Source organism: Halichoerus grypus, chromosome 2, assembly GCF_964656455.1.
Source record: "Halichoerus grypus chromosome 2, mHalGry1.hap1.1, whole genome shotgun sequence".
Classification (NCBI taxonomy): Eukaryota; Metazoa; Chordata; class Mammalia; order Carnivora; family Phocidae; genus Halichoerus; species Halichoerus grypus.
In genome coordinates this window covers 114,390,397-114,408,776 of record NC_135713.1, presented here as the reverse complement: position 1 = coordinate 114,408,776, position 18,380 = coordinate 114,390,397, and the positions used below count along the sequence as shown (strand labels likewise).

The 18,380-nt window shown below is 40.3% G+C and overlaps 1 protein-coding gene across 5 annotated transcripts in view; it reads right to left on the bottom strand.

Annotated features, from left to right (window-relative positions):
- PRELID2 (PRELI domain containing 2) overlaps positions 1 to 18,380 on the bottom strand; it is a 58,619-nt gene that overhangs the window by 23,628 nt on the left and 16,611 nt on the right. For 4 of the 5 annotated variants that reach the window (XR_013445816.1, XR_013445817.1, XM_036081543.2 and 1 more), the window contains 2 exons: positions 17,698 to 17,858; positions 6,179 to 6,284 (listed from right to left, as the gene is read on the bottom strand). Coding sequence is in view for 3 of the 5 variants with exons in the window: in XM_036081543.2 (XP_035937436.1) it covers positions 6,179 to 6,284; positions 17,698 to 17,858 (267 nt within the window). In the remaining 2 variants the exon portion in view is untranslated. Of the gene's footprint in view, positions 1 to 282; positions 1,281 to 6,178; positions 6,285 to 17,697; positions 17,859 to 18,380 lie in introns of those variants that run through there. The other variant, XM_078067349.1, reaches the window with a different exon arrangement.

Below are 18,380 nucleotides of genomic sequence, written 5' to 3'. Positions count from 1 at the left end.
CGATTTGCATTTCCCTGATGATTTGTGACATTCAACATTTTTTCATGTACCTGTTAGCCATCTGTATGCATTCTTTGGAAAAATGTCTATTTGGTTCCTCTGCCCATTTTTTTTAACATTTGTTTAGGGTTTTTGCTCTTGTTTTTTGTGTATGGTATAAGAAAGTGGTTCAGTTTCATTCTTTCGCATGTAGCTGTCCAGTTTTCCGAGTACTATTTGCTGAAGAGACTGTCCTTTCCCTACTGTATATTCATGGTTACTCCGTTATAAATTAATTGATTGAATAAGAATGGGTTGATTTCTGGGCTCTCTATCCTGTCCCTTTGATCTACGTGTCTGTTTTTAGGCAATACCATAATGGTTTGATGACTACAACTTTGTAATATAGTTTGACCTCAGGGAGCACAATGCCTCCAGCTTCTTTCTCAAGATTGCTTTGGCTATTTGGGTCTTCTCTGCTTCCATACAGATTTTAGGACTGTTTATTCTATTTCTGTGAAAAATGCCACTGAAATTTTCTTTTGTAATATAAAGATATTTTTAAGACAGCACAAAAACAAACCCATGATCCAGAGGAAAGCAGAAAAAAAGTATATAACATTAACAGCTGAACATACCCTCCACCTGCCTGGCACTCTGGAATTTAGGTCAGGTAGAATCTGGATAAAACGAGTGGGGGGGGGAGGGGCTCGGACCAGAAGGAAGGACGCTCTCTAGCCATTCGAAACCAATATCATAGCCCTCGTTCCCCTGGTCCAGTCCAAGTTCTTCCATTGCAACTGAATTCCTTGCTTCTGCATTCCTCCGTCCTTACTGTAAATACCATATCCCCTTGCTCTGGCTCTCGCAAGCACACCACGTCTGCTGCCGCACATGCGGGGGCTTGAGTGCAGAGTGCATGAATGTGGCAGTGGGTATACTCATTAACAGTACACGCTGGAGCCAGTGATGTTAGGGTTCAAATCCCAAGTTCACCACTCACTAATTCTGTGACCTTGAGAAAACTGCTTTATCGCTTGGGGCCTCAGGTTCCCAATGCATAATATAGGAGTAAGAGTTCCTATGTCACAGAGTTGTTTAGAAAAGTAATTGGGGAGGGGGGGGCCAGGTGTCTCAGTTGGTTAAAATGTCTGACTCTTGATTTTGGTTCAGGTCATGATCTCAGCGTCCTGGGATGGAGCCACGCATCGGGCTCAGCAGGGAGTCTGCTTCGGTTCTCTCTCTCCCTCTGCCCCCTCATTTTCTCTCTCTCCTTCTCTCTCTCAAATAAGTAAATAAATCTTTAAAAAAAAGAAAGAAAAGTAATTTAGGTAATGTGCTTGGCATCTAGTAACCTCTTATAAGTACAGTTGTTATTTTAATATTCTTCTCAGCACTGACCATAGTGCTAAGCACCGGACACCAAGTGGGGCTCAATAAATTCTCATTATCAGCAGATGTTTATTCATTGCCTGTCAGGCTTTCCACTCCAAGCTCCTAGATACCTGTGAAATAAAGCTGTAGAACGCACAGATTCCACTCTTGTGAATTCTCCTTCCTACTTGTGTCTCCAGCATCCTACCCAGTGCCTAGCACATAGTGGATACCCAAAGTGTTTGTGGAACTAAACTTCTGAGTTGAAAATCTACTGTGTGTTCAGATGAATTTGAAGAGAAACAAACAAACATGTAACCATAAAAAGAAAGTATGAAAAAGAAGCATGTGAGTTAGATTTTTTTTTAATTCTTGAAAACAGGAAGAACACCTTCTGTGTATTTAACCTGTGTTTTTCAATCTACTGAAAACTTTCAACATAGTTTTCACACCTATTTGTGGGACTGCATTAAAATTCCCACCTCGTGGGGCGCCTGGGTGGCTCAGTCGGTTAAGCATTTGCCTTTGGCTCAGGTCCTCATCTTGGGAGTCCCAGGATGGAGCCCCGAGTCGGGCTCCCTGCCCAGCGGGGAGTCTGCTTCTCTCTCTCCCCTGTTCCTGTTCCTGCTCTCTCGCTCACTCTCTCAAATAAATAAATGAAATCTTTAAAAAAAAATCTTAAATTCCCACCTTGTAGACAATTAAATTTAGGATCCAGAGGGATAAAGTTATTTGTGCCACATTACAAAAACAAGGGGCTTTAGTGGGCTAGAAGTTAGAACAGCTTCTATTTCAAAAACACACTTGTATGGTGATTAACATAACATAATTAAAAAAAAAAAAAACACCATAGTTGTTGATTTGGCTACCAGAGGGCAATCCCCATTCACCTGCCCACATACTTCCATTCTAAGATGAAAGTGAGATCCAAGTGATATATGAAAAGTCAACACTTGTGTCAGAAAGGCCCCCGAACTGCAAGTCACCTCCGAGTGGTAAAGGGAGGAGAGAAAAGCAGTTGCACAACCTCTGGAAGCACAGAAATACAAGTGACCTCACCTTGGGGGCCCGCATCCAGGGCCAGCTTCTAACTGACAAACACAGAGATACAAACTTTGTGAGTGCCTCATTGTGCTTTCTCTGGATAAAAATAGATATCAGATCCCATCTTCACCATCACTAAACAGCCTCAAGGATAAAGTCCTAAAGTGAAAATAAAGTCACCTAAAACACTCTCACGGTAACTCCCACAAAAGCCATTTATGCAGGCTCAGCTGTGAAGGTTTATCACGAAGTCAGGCTGATACCGGAAAACATCAGCACTTGGATAAAAGGTAAAAGACAATTTAGCACGAGTGGCTCCTAAAATTGAAAAGCTAACTCATTAAACTAAGCCTCTGGAAAAAAAAAAAAAAAAAGAGGAAAGTCAGAAAAGGCAAAACCTAGCAAGAAAAGCATATTCTTACTTCTGAGCAAAAGTGAGAAAAAAAGAGGAATTAGTTGGATTCCTCACTTTAAAAATTTGAAGTCACTTGATGATTTCCAGATCATATTCATCAGAAACCAACTGAGATGTAGCTGTGCATTCTATCTCCTTTCTACTCATTTCCACATAAATGTAGGAGCACTGCCTAAGCTACTGTGGGTTGAGGGGAATTGGGATTAAGATTAATAAAACCCCCTCTCGGGGCACCTGAGTGGCTCAGTCGTTAAGCGTCTGCCTTTGGCTCAGGTCATGATCCCAGGGTACCGGGATCGAGCCCTGCATCAGGCTCCCTACTCCTCGGGGAGCCTGCTTCTCCCTCTCCCACTCTCCCTGCTTGTGTTCCCTCTCTCGCTGTCTCTCTGTGTCGAATAAATAAATAAAATCTTAAAAAATAATAATAATAAAAATATAAAACCCCCTCTCTGCCATCAAGAACACAGAATCTACTGTGAGACCATGCCAGAAGCCTTTGGGAATATTGGCACATCCCACCACCCCTTTCCCTGGGACGTGACATCCCGACCCTGACCCACAAACTCACAGCCCAAGTCGAGCCTTATTCGTAAAACTTGACTTCCACCCACCTGGCCATGCTTGACCCATGAAAGGACAACAAGAGTCCCTCCCAAAGAATTTGGAAATGAATGAAATAAGCAGACAGCCTCTTTGTTGGCCAGAACTCTACATAACATACACACCTGGACTATGGAGGCCCACATCACATTCTACAGTCTGTGGAGCAGAGAAAGAGAATAAAACAGATGCATACTCTTACGGACAAGTGCTAAAGAAGGAATACTATGGGTTCCTGGCAGCTCTCCGTCCCAGGGCAGACCATTCTGAAGGCTGCCCGCCTCACCACCCTTGTACCCTTACAGTGAGCTAGCCTAAAGTAGTTTCTGTTACTTGCAACCAAAGAGTCGTAATAACTACAGAAGGAGTAAGACCACAACATAAATGCATCTAATACGCAGCATGGTGCTAAGGAGGCAAACATGCTGCTTCATTTATTGGAACATAACTTGACAGTAAAGGGGCACGGAGTAAGACTTGTTGTAAAAGATGGGGATGTGAGTCCAGACTCCACTCTCCTAGTCGCATGACCTTGAGTAAATCCATGTACCCTATGCTTAACGCAGTGCCTAACATAAAGCACATGCTCAGCATGTATGTGTCAGAAAAAGGAAGGCAGGCTAGCAGCCACCCACATATCAGATGCACTTACTCCTTCAAGACATTTCTCATTAATACAATGGGACTAAGAGTGTCTACTTCATGCATCTCACAGGATCAGAATATCCATACCTGTGTATGGTTAAAAGTCATTGATAGGTTCAAATTGATGGACAGGTCAAATATACACCCACCTGAATTAATCAAAGAATATTCATGTATCTAGGGGCGCCTGGGTGGCTCAGCTGGTTGAGTGAGACTGCCTTCGGCTCAGGTCATGATCCTGGAGTCCCGGGATCGAGTCCCGCATCGGGCTCCTTGCTCAGCGGGGAGTCTGCTTCTCTCTCTCTCGCTCCCCCCTCTTGTGCTCTCTCTCTCTCTCTCATTCTCTCTCTCAAATAAATAAATAAAATCTTTAAAAAATAAAATAAAAGATTTTAAAAAAGAATATTCATGTATCTAAAGTGGGGGTTGGCAAACTACATAGCCCACAGGCCAAATAAGAATGGTTTTTACAAACGAATATTTGCAACTGATGGTAGGGAACACTAACTTTGAGTCACAATTTAGCTAACTGTTACGTTCCCCCACAAAACAGAATCCCATTTTTCTGATTAGAAGAACTATACTACAAATAAAATTCAATTATTATTATATTTTAATTTTGTCAATACAAAATTTATGGAAAGTTGTTTCTCTCTTGTTACAAAGTACCAACATAATATTTCCAGTTTGCCTTTTGGCCCACAAAGCCTAACATATTTACCATCTGAAATATGAAAAAGTTTGAAAAACCTTGTCGATCTTGATTAAAAGAATGTACAAGAAAACTCTCTCAGGGATATGGCAATGAAATTATTCTTCTCATCAGCCCCATTACTTTTAGCCCCATCAGTTTTGCAGAACATGGGGGTTTTTACACATGCATACTTTGCAATAGAGCAGAACAACCTGCAGTCATCTCTGTGTAAAGGTCACATCAGACCTTCCAGAAGCTCAGCTACCCACTTCACACCCAGCTTAAACAGGCTGGGCTGGTCTATGCACCTCTAGGCCAGGAACACATTAACCCTGACAGTATGTTTATGGAGTACGGTACAGGATCAAACACTCACTCATCACCCTCAGCCTCCCAGACTAACACATCGTGGTCCAGGTTCATTCCTGAACCTAGATCTGCAAAGGGAGAACAAAGGTTCGTTACCCAGAAAATCTCTGGGGTCATAACAATATTCCTTCAGACCAGCCATTAAACCTACTATTAAACCTATTGTTCCACAATTAATAGCCATTAAACCTAGTATTCTACAAAACAAAACAAGGTAACATATGCATAGCATTAGTCCTGAGTAAATCGTGGAAGTAAGTGATTATGCTCCTCATCACAATTAATAATAACAACAATAATTAAAAAGTAAAATATTATAAATAAAGCAAGTCAATAAAAATGAATTTGCCAATACTGCAAAACACCTGTAATAAGTATATAATCATGCAAAAGGAACAGACTTTACCCTAAAGAAGTTTTGAAAATAATGCTATGAAGGCAAGAAAATAGCACATATACAGCTCTACATAAAGACAGATGTAAAAATAGAATAGTACTACTTAAAACAGGGTATAGACCTTAGAACCGTAATGTGGCCTCTGAAACACCTTCATGGAAGCCTGAGCTCCCACAAGTATGGAGTTTGAAAACCATAAGAACTGACCACCAGGAGCTCATAAAAATAGTTACTTCAAAGGTTTGAGGATTAAATGAGATGATAAATAAAAAATTCTTTTTACATTGGTACAAGTAAGTGCTCAATAAATATTAGCGGTTATCTTTTTTTTGGAAATAGTTGTCATCATTCTGTATATACTGAAAATATAATTATTCATTCTGATTATATCTCTTACTTAGACTCTAAGAATTTCCCATATTATTACATATTCTTCACTGTCATTTTTTTAATTTAATGGGTCACAAATGGTACTTAAGTTTTACTTTGATTTAAATGTATGTAATAATTAGCAAACATAATTATTTTTGCATCTATTTATTTTTGCTTATTAACTGTATTTTTTTTCATGATGTCTGCTCATGAGCCTTATTCAATAACCCAATGGGAATCTCCATGGTTTCTTAAAATGAATGTTGGTTCAAAGCAGAAACAAGCTTACCTTCTGGGCACCCTGTCTTAAGAACGTGCTGGCAAAAGTTTCCAAAATGTAGTTGAGAAAGCCAGCCCCTGTGATTGAAATCCTGCCTCTCTGAATGAACTCTGTCCTGTAAAAAAAACAAAAAACAAAAAAATGCATCTTTGATGTCATTCTATGTTTGGATATTTAACTACAGATTTCCAACAGCATAATTAGCACTTATGATCAACACAAAACAATGCCCATAACAATGCAATAACTACCTATTACAACAAAAGTTTTGTTAAAAAGAGACTTAGAATTTATACATACAATTATTTTATTCAGATTAAAGAATACTTGTTCCACGTTGTTAAAGAGTGAATTTTAAAAGTTCTCATCACACACAAAAATATTTTTAACTATGAGAGGTGATGGATGTGTTAACTAACCTTATTACAGTAATCATTTTGTAATACAAACATATATAAAATTATGTTGTATACTTTAAACTTACACTGTATGTCAGTTATAGCTCAATAAAACTCAGGGAAAAAAGAAAATATATAGCTGTATTAGTCTAATTATAGCAACTGCAGAATAAAGGTTTTCTAGTCACACCTAAGACATAATTCCAGGATAAAAGCGTGACAGTCAAGAGGTCTGTACTCTCTCTTTAAAGTGTTGTTCTACTTGACCCACAATAAAATAAACTTAACTGATTCCAATTAAAATAAAACATATATATATATATATATATATATATATATATATACACACACACACACACACTCATTTCATGCAGCAAAATGGCTTCTTAAAATTGAGTCTGAGATAATTATCAGATGTATAACTTTGGTTAGATTACTAAGCCATCAGTTTCCTCATGGGCAAAATGAGAATAATCATAGTATCATCCTTTCACAACTACTGTGAGAAGTAAATCAGTTAATACACATAATGGGAACATGAACTATTCTTGAGAAACAATGAGCATTCATTAAATGTTAGCCATTATTACCACAGAGAGACAGGCAGTAGAGAGAGACGGGAAAGCCAGAAGCCTGGGATGACTTCTTTAATCTTCGATTGGAGAGGGTGGTGAGATTCGATGTGCCACTATGCTATTTAAAGTTCTACCAAGAGGGGCGCCTGGGTGGTTCAGTCAGTTAAGCATCTGCCTTCAGCTCAGGTCATATTCCTGGAGTCTGGGGATTCAGCCCCACATCAGGTTCCCTGCTCAGCGAGGAGCCTGCTTCTCCCTCTGCCCCGCCCCTGCTCCTCCCTCTGCCCCGCCCCTGCTCGCACTCTCTCTCTCTCTCAAATAAATAAATAAAATCTTTAAAAAAATAAATAAAGTTCTACCAATATTAATTATCTCCATTTCATAAAATGGATTAGATAACACTTTTTTAAAAAAAGATTTTATTTATTTATTTGTCAGAGAGAGAGAGCACAAGCAGGGGGAGCAGCAGAGGGAGAGGGAGAAGGAGGCTCCCCACCGAGCAAGGAGCCCAATGCGGGACTCGAGCCCAGGACCCTGGGATTATGACCTGAGCTGAAGGCAGACGCCCAACCGACTGAGCCACCCAGGCATCCGGGATTAGATAACACTTGAGAGTAACATCGAAAGATGGCAGAATAGAAACTTCCAGATCCTCACTCTCCCATGGGGATTCCAAGTTAACAGTACATGGACCAACTTGCCTTTGGGAGAACTCCAGAAACCAGTTAAGAGTTTGCAGCACCCCAGGTGAGTCCAAAGTCAAGAGAAGCCACATGAAAGTGGGAAAGAAAGTTTGCTGCATTTACCCATCTTAGCTCCCATCCACTGAGCAAAGCTCAGTGCAATTGGGGAAAAACTCCCCACTTCTAGCTTCTCCCCCGGGAGGCAAAGAGAAGAATGGAATATCCAATATTCTGGCTTTACAAGGGGGCTGCCCAAGGGACAGGTTTCTATCTCACCTGACTCAGAATGCTGAAAAGAATGGCAGTATACTTTGGGGGCTGCTGAGAACAAAGGCGAGTGCGGTGGCTTGTTACGGCTCCAGAGTCTGCAGTGCCCCAGACAGACACCAGGGACAGCAAGAGATCATGGCAACCTGAGAACAGGGGCAGACCTCTTTAACTAGAAAATTTCACACACAAACCTACAGAAGAATCATCCCCAGAAAAGCTTTGAAAGACCCCCAGAATCTCTACCCAGGCTGATTAGTAAAGGTCTTCCTCTGCATGAAACCAGTCCATTCAGACTGGGGGAGGTGGCTGTTTTTTCAAATGCTTGAGTTTCAACAAAAGATCATGAAGTGTACAAAGAAACATGGCTCACTCAAAGGAGCAAAATAAATCTCTAGAAACCAAGCCTAAAGAAATAGAGATCTATGACTTATCTGACAAATAATTCAAAACGATCATCTTAAAAGTGCTCAGTAAAGGGGTGCCTGAGAGGCTCAGTTGGTTAAGTGTCTGTCTGCCTTAGGCTCAGGTCGTGAACCCAGGGTCCTGGGATCAAGCCCTGCATCAGGCTCTCTGTTCAGTGGGGAGTCTGCTTCTCCCTCTCCTTCTGCCTGCCGCTCCCCCTGTTTGTGTTCTCTCTCTCTCTAATAAAGAAATAAAAATAAAAAAAATTCTAGTAAACTAAAAAAGAAAACAGACAATGAAACAAAATCAGGAAAATGATGCATGAACAAAATGAGAATATCAACAAACAGTAACTATAAAAAAAAAAATCAGAAGGTGAAGTATACAATAATTGAATTGAAAAATGTCCTAGAGGGATTCAACAGCAAACTTAAACAAGCAGAAGAATCAGCAAACTTGAACACAAATCATGTGAAATTACGGAGTTAAGAGGAGCAAAAAGGAAAAAGAAAGAAAAGCGAGACAGCCTAAGGGACTTAAGGGACATCACCAAATGGATCAATTGTACACATTATGGGAGTGCCAGAAGCAAAGAAGAGAAAGGGGCATAGCCTATTTTAAGAAATAATGGCTAAAAACTTGCCAAATCTGAGAAAGGAAATGGACATCCAAATTCAAGAAGCTCAATGAATACCAAAAATGATAAATCTAAAGAGACCTACATCAAGACACATTATAATCAAACCATCAAGCAAGAATCTTGAAAGCAGCAAGAAAGAAGCAATTTATCACATACAAGGGAGGTCCAATGATTTTCAGAGAAACCTCGTAGGCCAGAGTAGAATAATATATTCAAATATTCAAAGTACTGAAGGGAGGGGGAAAAAAAAAACACTAAACACTACAAACCAAGAATACCTATTTGACAAAACTATCCTTCAAAAATAAAGGAGAAATTAAGACTTTCCCAGATAAATAAAAAATGAGGGATAAATTTGGATTACACTTAAACTTGCCTTGTTAATTCACGTGTTCCACACGCTAACCAGCTACTGTACACTGAGCGCCTACTCAGGGCTAGAGACCCACAGAGAGAAAGTCTCTGCCCTCCAGGATCCCACTGACTAGTGGGAAGGACAAATAGGCAAGTGGTTGAGTGTCACACCGGCTAATAGAGCCAGGGCATTCCAATAAGGAAAACCACAAGGCCCCAAGCAAGAGAACATGAAGAAACAGAGAATGTCTGAGAAGCCACAAGTTATCTGAAAATACCCAGTACTTAGTAAGGAGCTTAATAAATTCTGTTCATAGGAATGACCAGAGTATAAGGTGGGCACGGGAGGTATTAGGAGAGGACGCTTAAGGACAAAGGGAGACCAGATTGCAAATGGTCTTCTCATGCTGAGGAGTTTAGACTTTATCCTGCAGGCAGCAAGGACTCCCCCTCTGAGGCCACCAAGTAACAGGTAGAGATGAACAGTTACATGTGCACCACTGACTAAATAGCTCAGTGCCACTCTTTAATGTTTTTAGACCATCTCTTATCCCCCATTTGCAACAAACTACCCACACTCAGTGTGTTCAGTAAGCATTTGTTATGTGAATAAATACATTAATACTACATTTCTTTACAACCGAAAATATTCAACAAAGAAAGTATTTCCTCTACTCTCTTGTATCTTCTATCTCTATGGAAAAGAGATGGGAGCCATGTCTCCTGTATGTGTATTTGGACGTGTGTGTGCATATCTACATCTATGTATCTATATATCTATATATGAGCACACTTGCTTACACTAAGAAAGATACTCTGAGAAAAATATAGATCCAAAAAGCTGTGATTCTGGTAAAAAGTAGTTATCATAACTCTTATTAGACCTTCTAATTCTCTAGTAGCAGTAGCCTCTATACACCAATCATGCATTCCATAAAAGGAAGCCTTCTCTCTCTCTCTCTCTCTCTCACACACACACACACGCACAGAGTTATCCTAGCCAATCTGACATAAATAGTCTAAGCAAATAGTCAGTCTAGGCAAAGCAGCTTCTACCTCTTAGATTTAAGCCTATTTAAAATGATTTGTTCATGTAAAGTGACACTAATCTTTCCTGTCTTTATTCCAGATTAGTCAGAGTAGAATTTTACAATGATTTTAATATTTAAAAATGAAAAGTTGAGCAGTCTTACACTCTTGGGAGAGATAAACTCTTCAGTCCTCAAGGCAAGTGTAGGTGAGGGATTAATAAAAGTCTCTATCACATCATATTCTAACCAATATTTCTTTCTGCTACTTTTGGGAGACGTAAGTGCTCAGGAAAGCACTCTCATGGCTTGCCCACATATCAGAGAATAACAGGGCAGTAAAGCGGGGTCATACCCTCACCATCATTGAAATGAGTTTATCCTAGTATATTTTAAGACTGCTAGAGAAGAAAATGTTGCACTTTCCCTCAATAATTCATTGACAAAGCACATCAGACATTTTCTTCTTACTACACATAGCCAACCTAAATCCCTCATGCTAGATAACCCTTCTTTAAGTTCCTTTGCAAAACATAGCAGGTTACACAACAATATACAGTTTAATTTCAGCTCTTAAAAAAAAAGAAGCAAGAAAGAAAAGATGGACTGATGGATGGAAAGATGAATGGACAGAGCTGCAATATGAAAAGAATCTCTGGATGTTAGAATTATAGGTGTTATTTTTTCATCTTCTGCCTTTTACTAATTTTCTATAATATGTAGTACTTGGTAATCACCAAAACTAATAACAATAAGGACCTAAGGATCATTTCTATATAAATAAAAAGTTACTCTTCAAAAGGCTCTGTGCTCCCAAGAACCATTCTCAGTAAAGGTACATGCTAACTCTGACTTACCATTCACTTAAAATCTCATTAAAGCAACTCTTGGCTTTCCTTTCCCCACACTATGTAACCTCCGTTTTTTGTGCCTTTTGTCCTAAGACTTTCTACTGCCCTCAAGCTTGAAGTGTTTGATGTTTCACTCAAGAGACATAAAGATGATTTGAGTTTTCCTACATCTACCTTTTATCTCTGTGAAGCCTAAAGGAAGGACTGATCACATTTATGATGTTACATACCCAGGGTCACTTTTACTCTTCAAAAACTCTGTAGCAACAGTGTGTATTATGTATCAGACACTGTATTATCTTCTGAGGTTGTTACTCTTAACACATTTTCTCTCTTTTACACATGAGGAAATTGTGGTAAAAAGAAGTTAAATAACTTGCCCAGGGTCATATAGTTTGGTGGATGTAGATTCGTTATCTACTGCTTCAAAACCCCAGCCCTGCTCCTATGTCAGTTAATGATGCAGCCATCCTCCTAGTCTATGATATTAGAGACCTCAGCAACATGTTCTATCATTCCCTTCCTAATCAACCCAAACATTCAATCAGTCACCAGACAGTGTTTATTTTACTTCTAACGGCCCCTCCACAGCCCATGTCATTCTCTTCCCTGCCACTGCTACAGCCACGGCCTGGGGTTAGCATAGCAATTTTCCCTTTCTAGGACCACAGCTGCCTCTCAGTGGGATCCTGGTCTGCAGCGTGTGTCCTCTATAATCCATGCTGCCCGAAGTCAGTTTCCTAAGCACCTGCTGATCCTGTCATAGACTGCTTACAAAGTCGCAGAGAATAAACCCTGAATGCTCAGTTGAGATTCGTCCATATTGCTGCATGTAACTTGTCCGTTCGTTTTCACTGGCGCATAGTGTTCCATTGTTTGAAAATACTCCAAATTATTTATCCATTCTAGTGAAGATGAACATATTATAATGCATCCAGGGACGTAGGTCCAAAGGTGTCTCTAACATATAGATTAGTTGAATGTCTGGGTCACAGGACATGTGCAGTTTCAACATCAGTAGATGATGTCAAATGTTTTTCTAAATTGTTGTACCTGTAGGGTTTTTTTTCTTTACTGCTTCAATGCCAATTGCAATGGCTAGCACATGGTAGACAAATCAATAATGCATTAGGAACAAAAGCAGGAAGAGAAGGAAAGAAGGGAGAGAAGAGAAGGAAGCAAAAGAATGAGAGAATTTATAGCACATCTCAATACTTTTGTCAGGGCAATTTAACTAAATATCTCGAGATTTCTACCTGCCAAGGTCAGTAGGGGGCAACGTCCACTTGGCTCAAAGATAAGGCACCAGAGTATCTGGAAAATGATGATAGAAGAGGAGGCTCACACATGGTGGTGCCTGTAACAGAGTCACATCTCTTGCTCTGTCCCCAGGCAGGCATCATTCAACACAGAACACAATGGAATCGTGACAGAGAATGCACACCTCAAACCCAGGAACATCTTTGTGAAAGTGAATGCCAGTTTATACAATCAGTCTCCTGCTTTTAGGTCATTTAAAAATGTGTTTCCTTCTGGATTTGGGAAAATAAAAAAGCTCAGGGGAATATGGATAAATTAATTCCCAGAGCATGCAGCCACTAGGTCTGAATCCTCAAAATGGCAGTTTCCGGGAAAGCAAAAGCTCTTAATGAGATCCTGTCCTTGAATTATTGACTGGTTAGGTATGGCAAATCTTGCCTAATTGTTTTCATGATGGGAATTTAATTAAAGTGTCTTTGAGGGGAGAAAAAGTTTCCACAGATATTCCTGTTGTGATGACATCTCAGTTCTAATCATGGTGATCCTGGCATTCTCCTGTAACCACACAGAGGGATAGCCCAAAAGAAAGGCAGGGTCTGCAGGTCAGACTGCCCGCTCCCGGTCCCAGGGTCTAACAGTGCTGCAGAGACTGCCGGGCTCCTACGTGATTCCACCACACCAGAATATGTGGTCTCGCCCACGCCATCTTACCAAACCCATTCACATCATAATGCTTCCTCAGAGGACCAATCCAACTGACAGAGTTCTCAGTAAGTGCTAAGCAGTCTTAGCCTTAACACACATACACACACACACACACACACACACACACACACACAAACACACACACACACATAGGGAGAGAGAAAGAGAACACAGATTAAGGGTGTAGTTCTTGGATTCACATCTCAATCTCTAACACAGAGTGGAGACCTGCCAACACAGGCAAGTACCTAATGCTGTGTGAGGTTCAGTCTCCTCAGTCAAAAAGGATTAATAATACCTATCACACAGGTTGTTCCAAAGGTGAATAAGGTAGTATGTGTAAAGTACTCAAGGTAATATGGGTAAGCATTCAATACAGTTAATAATACTAACCTACTTCTATTACTACCACTAATAATAATGCCATCTACTACTCCCACCATTAGGATTACCATTTACACAAAGACAAACACTGTGTCTGAGAAGTTAAATGCTCATAGCACAAATCCAACTCTCATCAACTCCCAAACCTTTGTACCTCAGTAAATTCTAGGTGACCCTCAACCACCCTAAACCACTTGGCAATGAAACCCTCCCCACCTGTCCTGGCATTCAAAGCCCTGGGAGCTCCAGAGCCCTCCCATCTCACCAGCCTCCTCCTCACCCTGCTATCATACATCACACTCGCACACTCTGCACGACAGCCATGGAAAACAAAACACCCCACTAGTTTCTCTAGCCCCCACTGCTGGGGCCCTCCCCCTCTGAGCTGCTCTCCTCTAACAAGTCCTAAATTATTAATAGTGAGCTGCAGCAGGGAATTCCGTAATGCTAAGGAATTATCAAGTGGGGGAATCTCAGGAGCCCAACAGCCTAGCGCAGGTACATATTATAGGCCACAGTGGCTCAGTCTCTTAAAACATGGTGCTTAAGAACTGATAATCAGGGTGCCTGGGTGGCTCAGTCAGTTAAGCAACTGCCTTTGGCTCAGGTCATGGTCCCAGGGTCCTGGGATCGAGTCCCGCATCGGGTTCCCTGCTCAGCGGGGAGTCTGCTTCTCCCTCTGCCTCTGCCTCTCTGTCTCTCATGAATAAAATCTTTGAAAAAAAAAAAAAGAACTGATAATCAATTACAATAGATAACACTTTTTTTGTTAAGTAGGCTCCACACCCAGTGTGGAACCCATCACAGGGCTTGAACTCACGACCCTGAGATCAAGACCTGAGCTGAGATCAACAGTGAGATGCTTAACCAACTGAGCCACCCAGGTACCCCAGATAGCCTACCATGGTATTGTGTTAAGTCCTTTGTATACACACATTGTATGGGGAGCAGTAACGATTCGTATAAGTGATGGGGCTCCAGAACGGATTTTAAATTTGGGGGTTTTAGTTATTTGAGCTTGAGAGTCTTACTATTTCCATTAAAATGACAAGTGAATAAAAGATTCAGATCATACAGAAAAACGAAAAACAGTACATTATCCTCTAAAATCAGAGCTCACGGCAGTAATCACTATTAACACTTGATGCTTGTTATATTTTGCTTTTGTTTTTAAGCCTATCTCAAAAGGAATTTATCGTTTCTCACCCATTAAATTGACAAAAAAATTTTTAAAGTATGTTAATAGGAACTGCTGGCTTAGGGAAATGAACTCTTTTAAGGTGTACAACTCAATGTTTTTGCTATATTCAGAGTTGGGAAACCATCAACTGAGTTCCCGAACATTTTCATCACCCCAAAAAGAAACTCCATGCCCATTAGCAGTCACTGCCCCCCTCTCCCTCCTTGCTCATGGCAACCACTCATCTATTTTCCGTCCTTATGGACATACAAATTCTGCACATTTCAAATAAATTGATTCATACGCTATGTGGCCTTTGTAACTGGCTTCTTCCGAGTAGCATAATGTTGTCAAGCTTCCCCCACATTATAGCACATGTCCTTCATTCTTATGGCTGAATAATATTCCATTTATAAGTATACCACATTTGGTTATATATCCATCAGTAGACAGACATTTGGTTTCCACATTCTGCCTATTATGAACAACAGTGCTATAAACATTCCTGTACAAGTTTCTGTGTTTTCACAAAACACGTATGTTTTCAATATAGTATACACTGCTGGGTCCAGAGGTACTCTATGTTTAACTTTCTGAGGCCCTGAAAACCTGGTTTGCATAGCAGCTGCACCATTCACATTGCCATCAGTGGTGTGTAAGTGTTCCCATTGCTCCCCACCCTTTCCAACACTTGATACCGTGTATCTTTTTTACTATAACCATCCTAGGCAGGTTTGAACTGGTATCTCATTGTGATTCTGATTGGCACTTCTGGATGTAGAATGATGCTGAGCATCTTTTCACGCACTTAATGACCAGCTACCCATCTTTTTTTGGAGAAATATCTACTCAAATCTTTTGCCCATGTTTTAATTAGGCTTTTTTTTAAATTCAAGTATAATTAACATGCAGTGTTATATTAGTTTCCATGTACAATATGGGTTCAATAATTCTATACATTATTCAGGGCTCATCAAAATAAGTGTACACTCTTACATATTATGGATATACATATAAGCAGATATATGGTTTACAAGTATTCTCTCCCATTCTCTGCATTGTCTTTTGACCTTCCTGACAGTGTCCCTGAAGCAGAAAAGTTTTCAATTTTGATGAAACCAATTTCACCTATTTTGTCTTTTGTTGCTTGGGCTTTTGGTGTCATATCTAAGAAATCACTACCTAATCCAAGATCGAAAAGATTTTACCTGTTTTCTCCTAAAAGTTTTATAGGTCTTGGGGTGCCTGGGTGGCTCAGTTGATTATCAAGCATCTGCCTTCAGCTCAGGTCATGATCCCAGGGTCCCGGGATTGAGCCACGCATCAGGCTCCCTGCTCAGTGGGGAGTCTGCTTCTCCCTCTACCCTTCCCCCCTGCTTGTGATCTTTCTCTCTCTCTCTCTCTCTCACAAATAAATAAGTAAAATCTCTTTAAAAAAAAAAGTTTTATAGGTCTTAACTCATTTAGGTCTTTGATGCATCTTCAATTAATTTTGTATTTGGTATGAGGTAGGGGTCTAACGTCATTCTTCTGTTTGTAGATATCCAGTTGTGACAGCACCATTTGTTGAAAAGAATATTCTTTCTTCATTGAATAGTCTTGGCATATAGCTTTTTAAAGTCTTCCTTTTAAATGTTCTATAGCTTGATAGTGGCAGTGTTTACACAACTATGTCAAAACTCCTAAAACCATACATTAAGAATAAATTCTGCTGTAAGAAATTAATATATTCAATAAACCTATTAAAACTTCTCCTTTAGAGAAACATTCATATATTGCATACGTAAGGATCATAGGGTTCACAAATACTATACTACTGTTTGTAATAAAGATAAACTGGAAACTATCTGAACCTCTACCAAAAAAAAGCTAAACAGGGGCACCTGGGTGGCTCAGTCAGTTAAGTGTCTGCTTTGGGCTCAGGTCATGATCCCAGGATTCTGGAATCAAGTCCCGCATCAGGCTCCCTGCTCAGCGGGGAGTCTGCTTTTCTCTCTGTCCCTCCCCGAGCTCGTGCACTTGCACATGCATGCACTTTCTCTCTTCCAAATAAATAAAATCTTTAAAAAAAAAAAAAAACCTAAACAGATGTAGTATAATCATAGGACTGAATACCACGCGACAGTAGAAAGGAATAAGCTAGGTTTTATATATGTTAAATAGATAAACTTCTATTAAGAAAAAAGTAAGTACACAATGACTGACACAGAATGAAAGCATGTACGTGAAAAGAAACAAAACCATGCCATATAGATTCTGTGAATACACATGTAAATACCTAATGGTATCTCTTAAAAGTCTGGAAGAATCCTCAGCACATTGATAACACTCACTGCTTCTGGAGAGAGCAAAAAGGCACCAAGACTGGAGACGGTGATCAGAACAGAGTTGAGCTCTGTTATTTTTCCCCCAAAGGGAAGTCTATTCATTAACTACTTATAGGATTAAAAATTAATAATGTGGGGCACCTGGGTGGCTCAGTCGGTTAAGCGTCCAGCTCTTGATTTCAGCTCAGGTCATGATCTCAGGGTCGTGAGACTGAGCCCACGCGCGAGGCCTAGAGCCTGCTTAAGATTCTCTCTCTCCCTTTCCTTCTGCCCTTCCCCCGACTTGCCCACATGTGCACTCTCTCTCTCACTCTAAAATAAAAAAATTAATAATGTGTACTTTATGTGAGTTATAAACAGACGTTATGAGTATGGAATTATAGCTTTTTAATATATGCAGTCATTTGTGTATCCCTGCACCCAGCCTACACACACACACACAAACACACACACACACACAGCTGATCTTACCAATTTGGATTTTCCATACTTTCCCGGAAGACAGACTCTTCCTTCATGGATGCATATTGTGTCCACGTAAGGCAGTGACTCCGTATGGCCATGTTTCTTTCCTGAGGATTGAGCCATGATTCCTCTTCCAACTGGATACTAGGTACCTTTAAAATGCTCACCTGTCCAACAGAGAGTGGATGGCTTTCTCAATTTAGGAAGAGCGAGCTACATAAAGACTAAGTCCAGAGTTGCCTTTAGTCTTGGATAATTAAGAGGACAAGGGATGCTCATATAGAAATGAAGGCTCACCAATGGCTGTGAGTCCTTGATCATCAAACACACTGTGACCTTACTAAATGCTGGTGAGGACATGCAAATGGCCCAGGATTTATGGGGCCTGTACATCCCTGGCCTTATGTCCCTAACGGCTAAACACTAAGCAAATTATCAACCTCCTTCTTGTCTCCTCTAGGGCTGGTTATGGCCTTCTTAAATTGATGGATTCTAACTGGGCCCACTTATGGGCTCGCATGCAGGACAATATCAGATAAAATATCTTCTTCATTTTAAACTCTGTCCAATACCTCGAAATGTATGGTTTCCAAGGTGGAGGAGACATGGGAAACTACAAAGGCAGCACTGTACAAGTCAGAGGTGTCCTTAAATTATTTAGGAATTGAGATACAAGACAAAGTTGAATG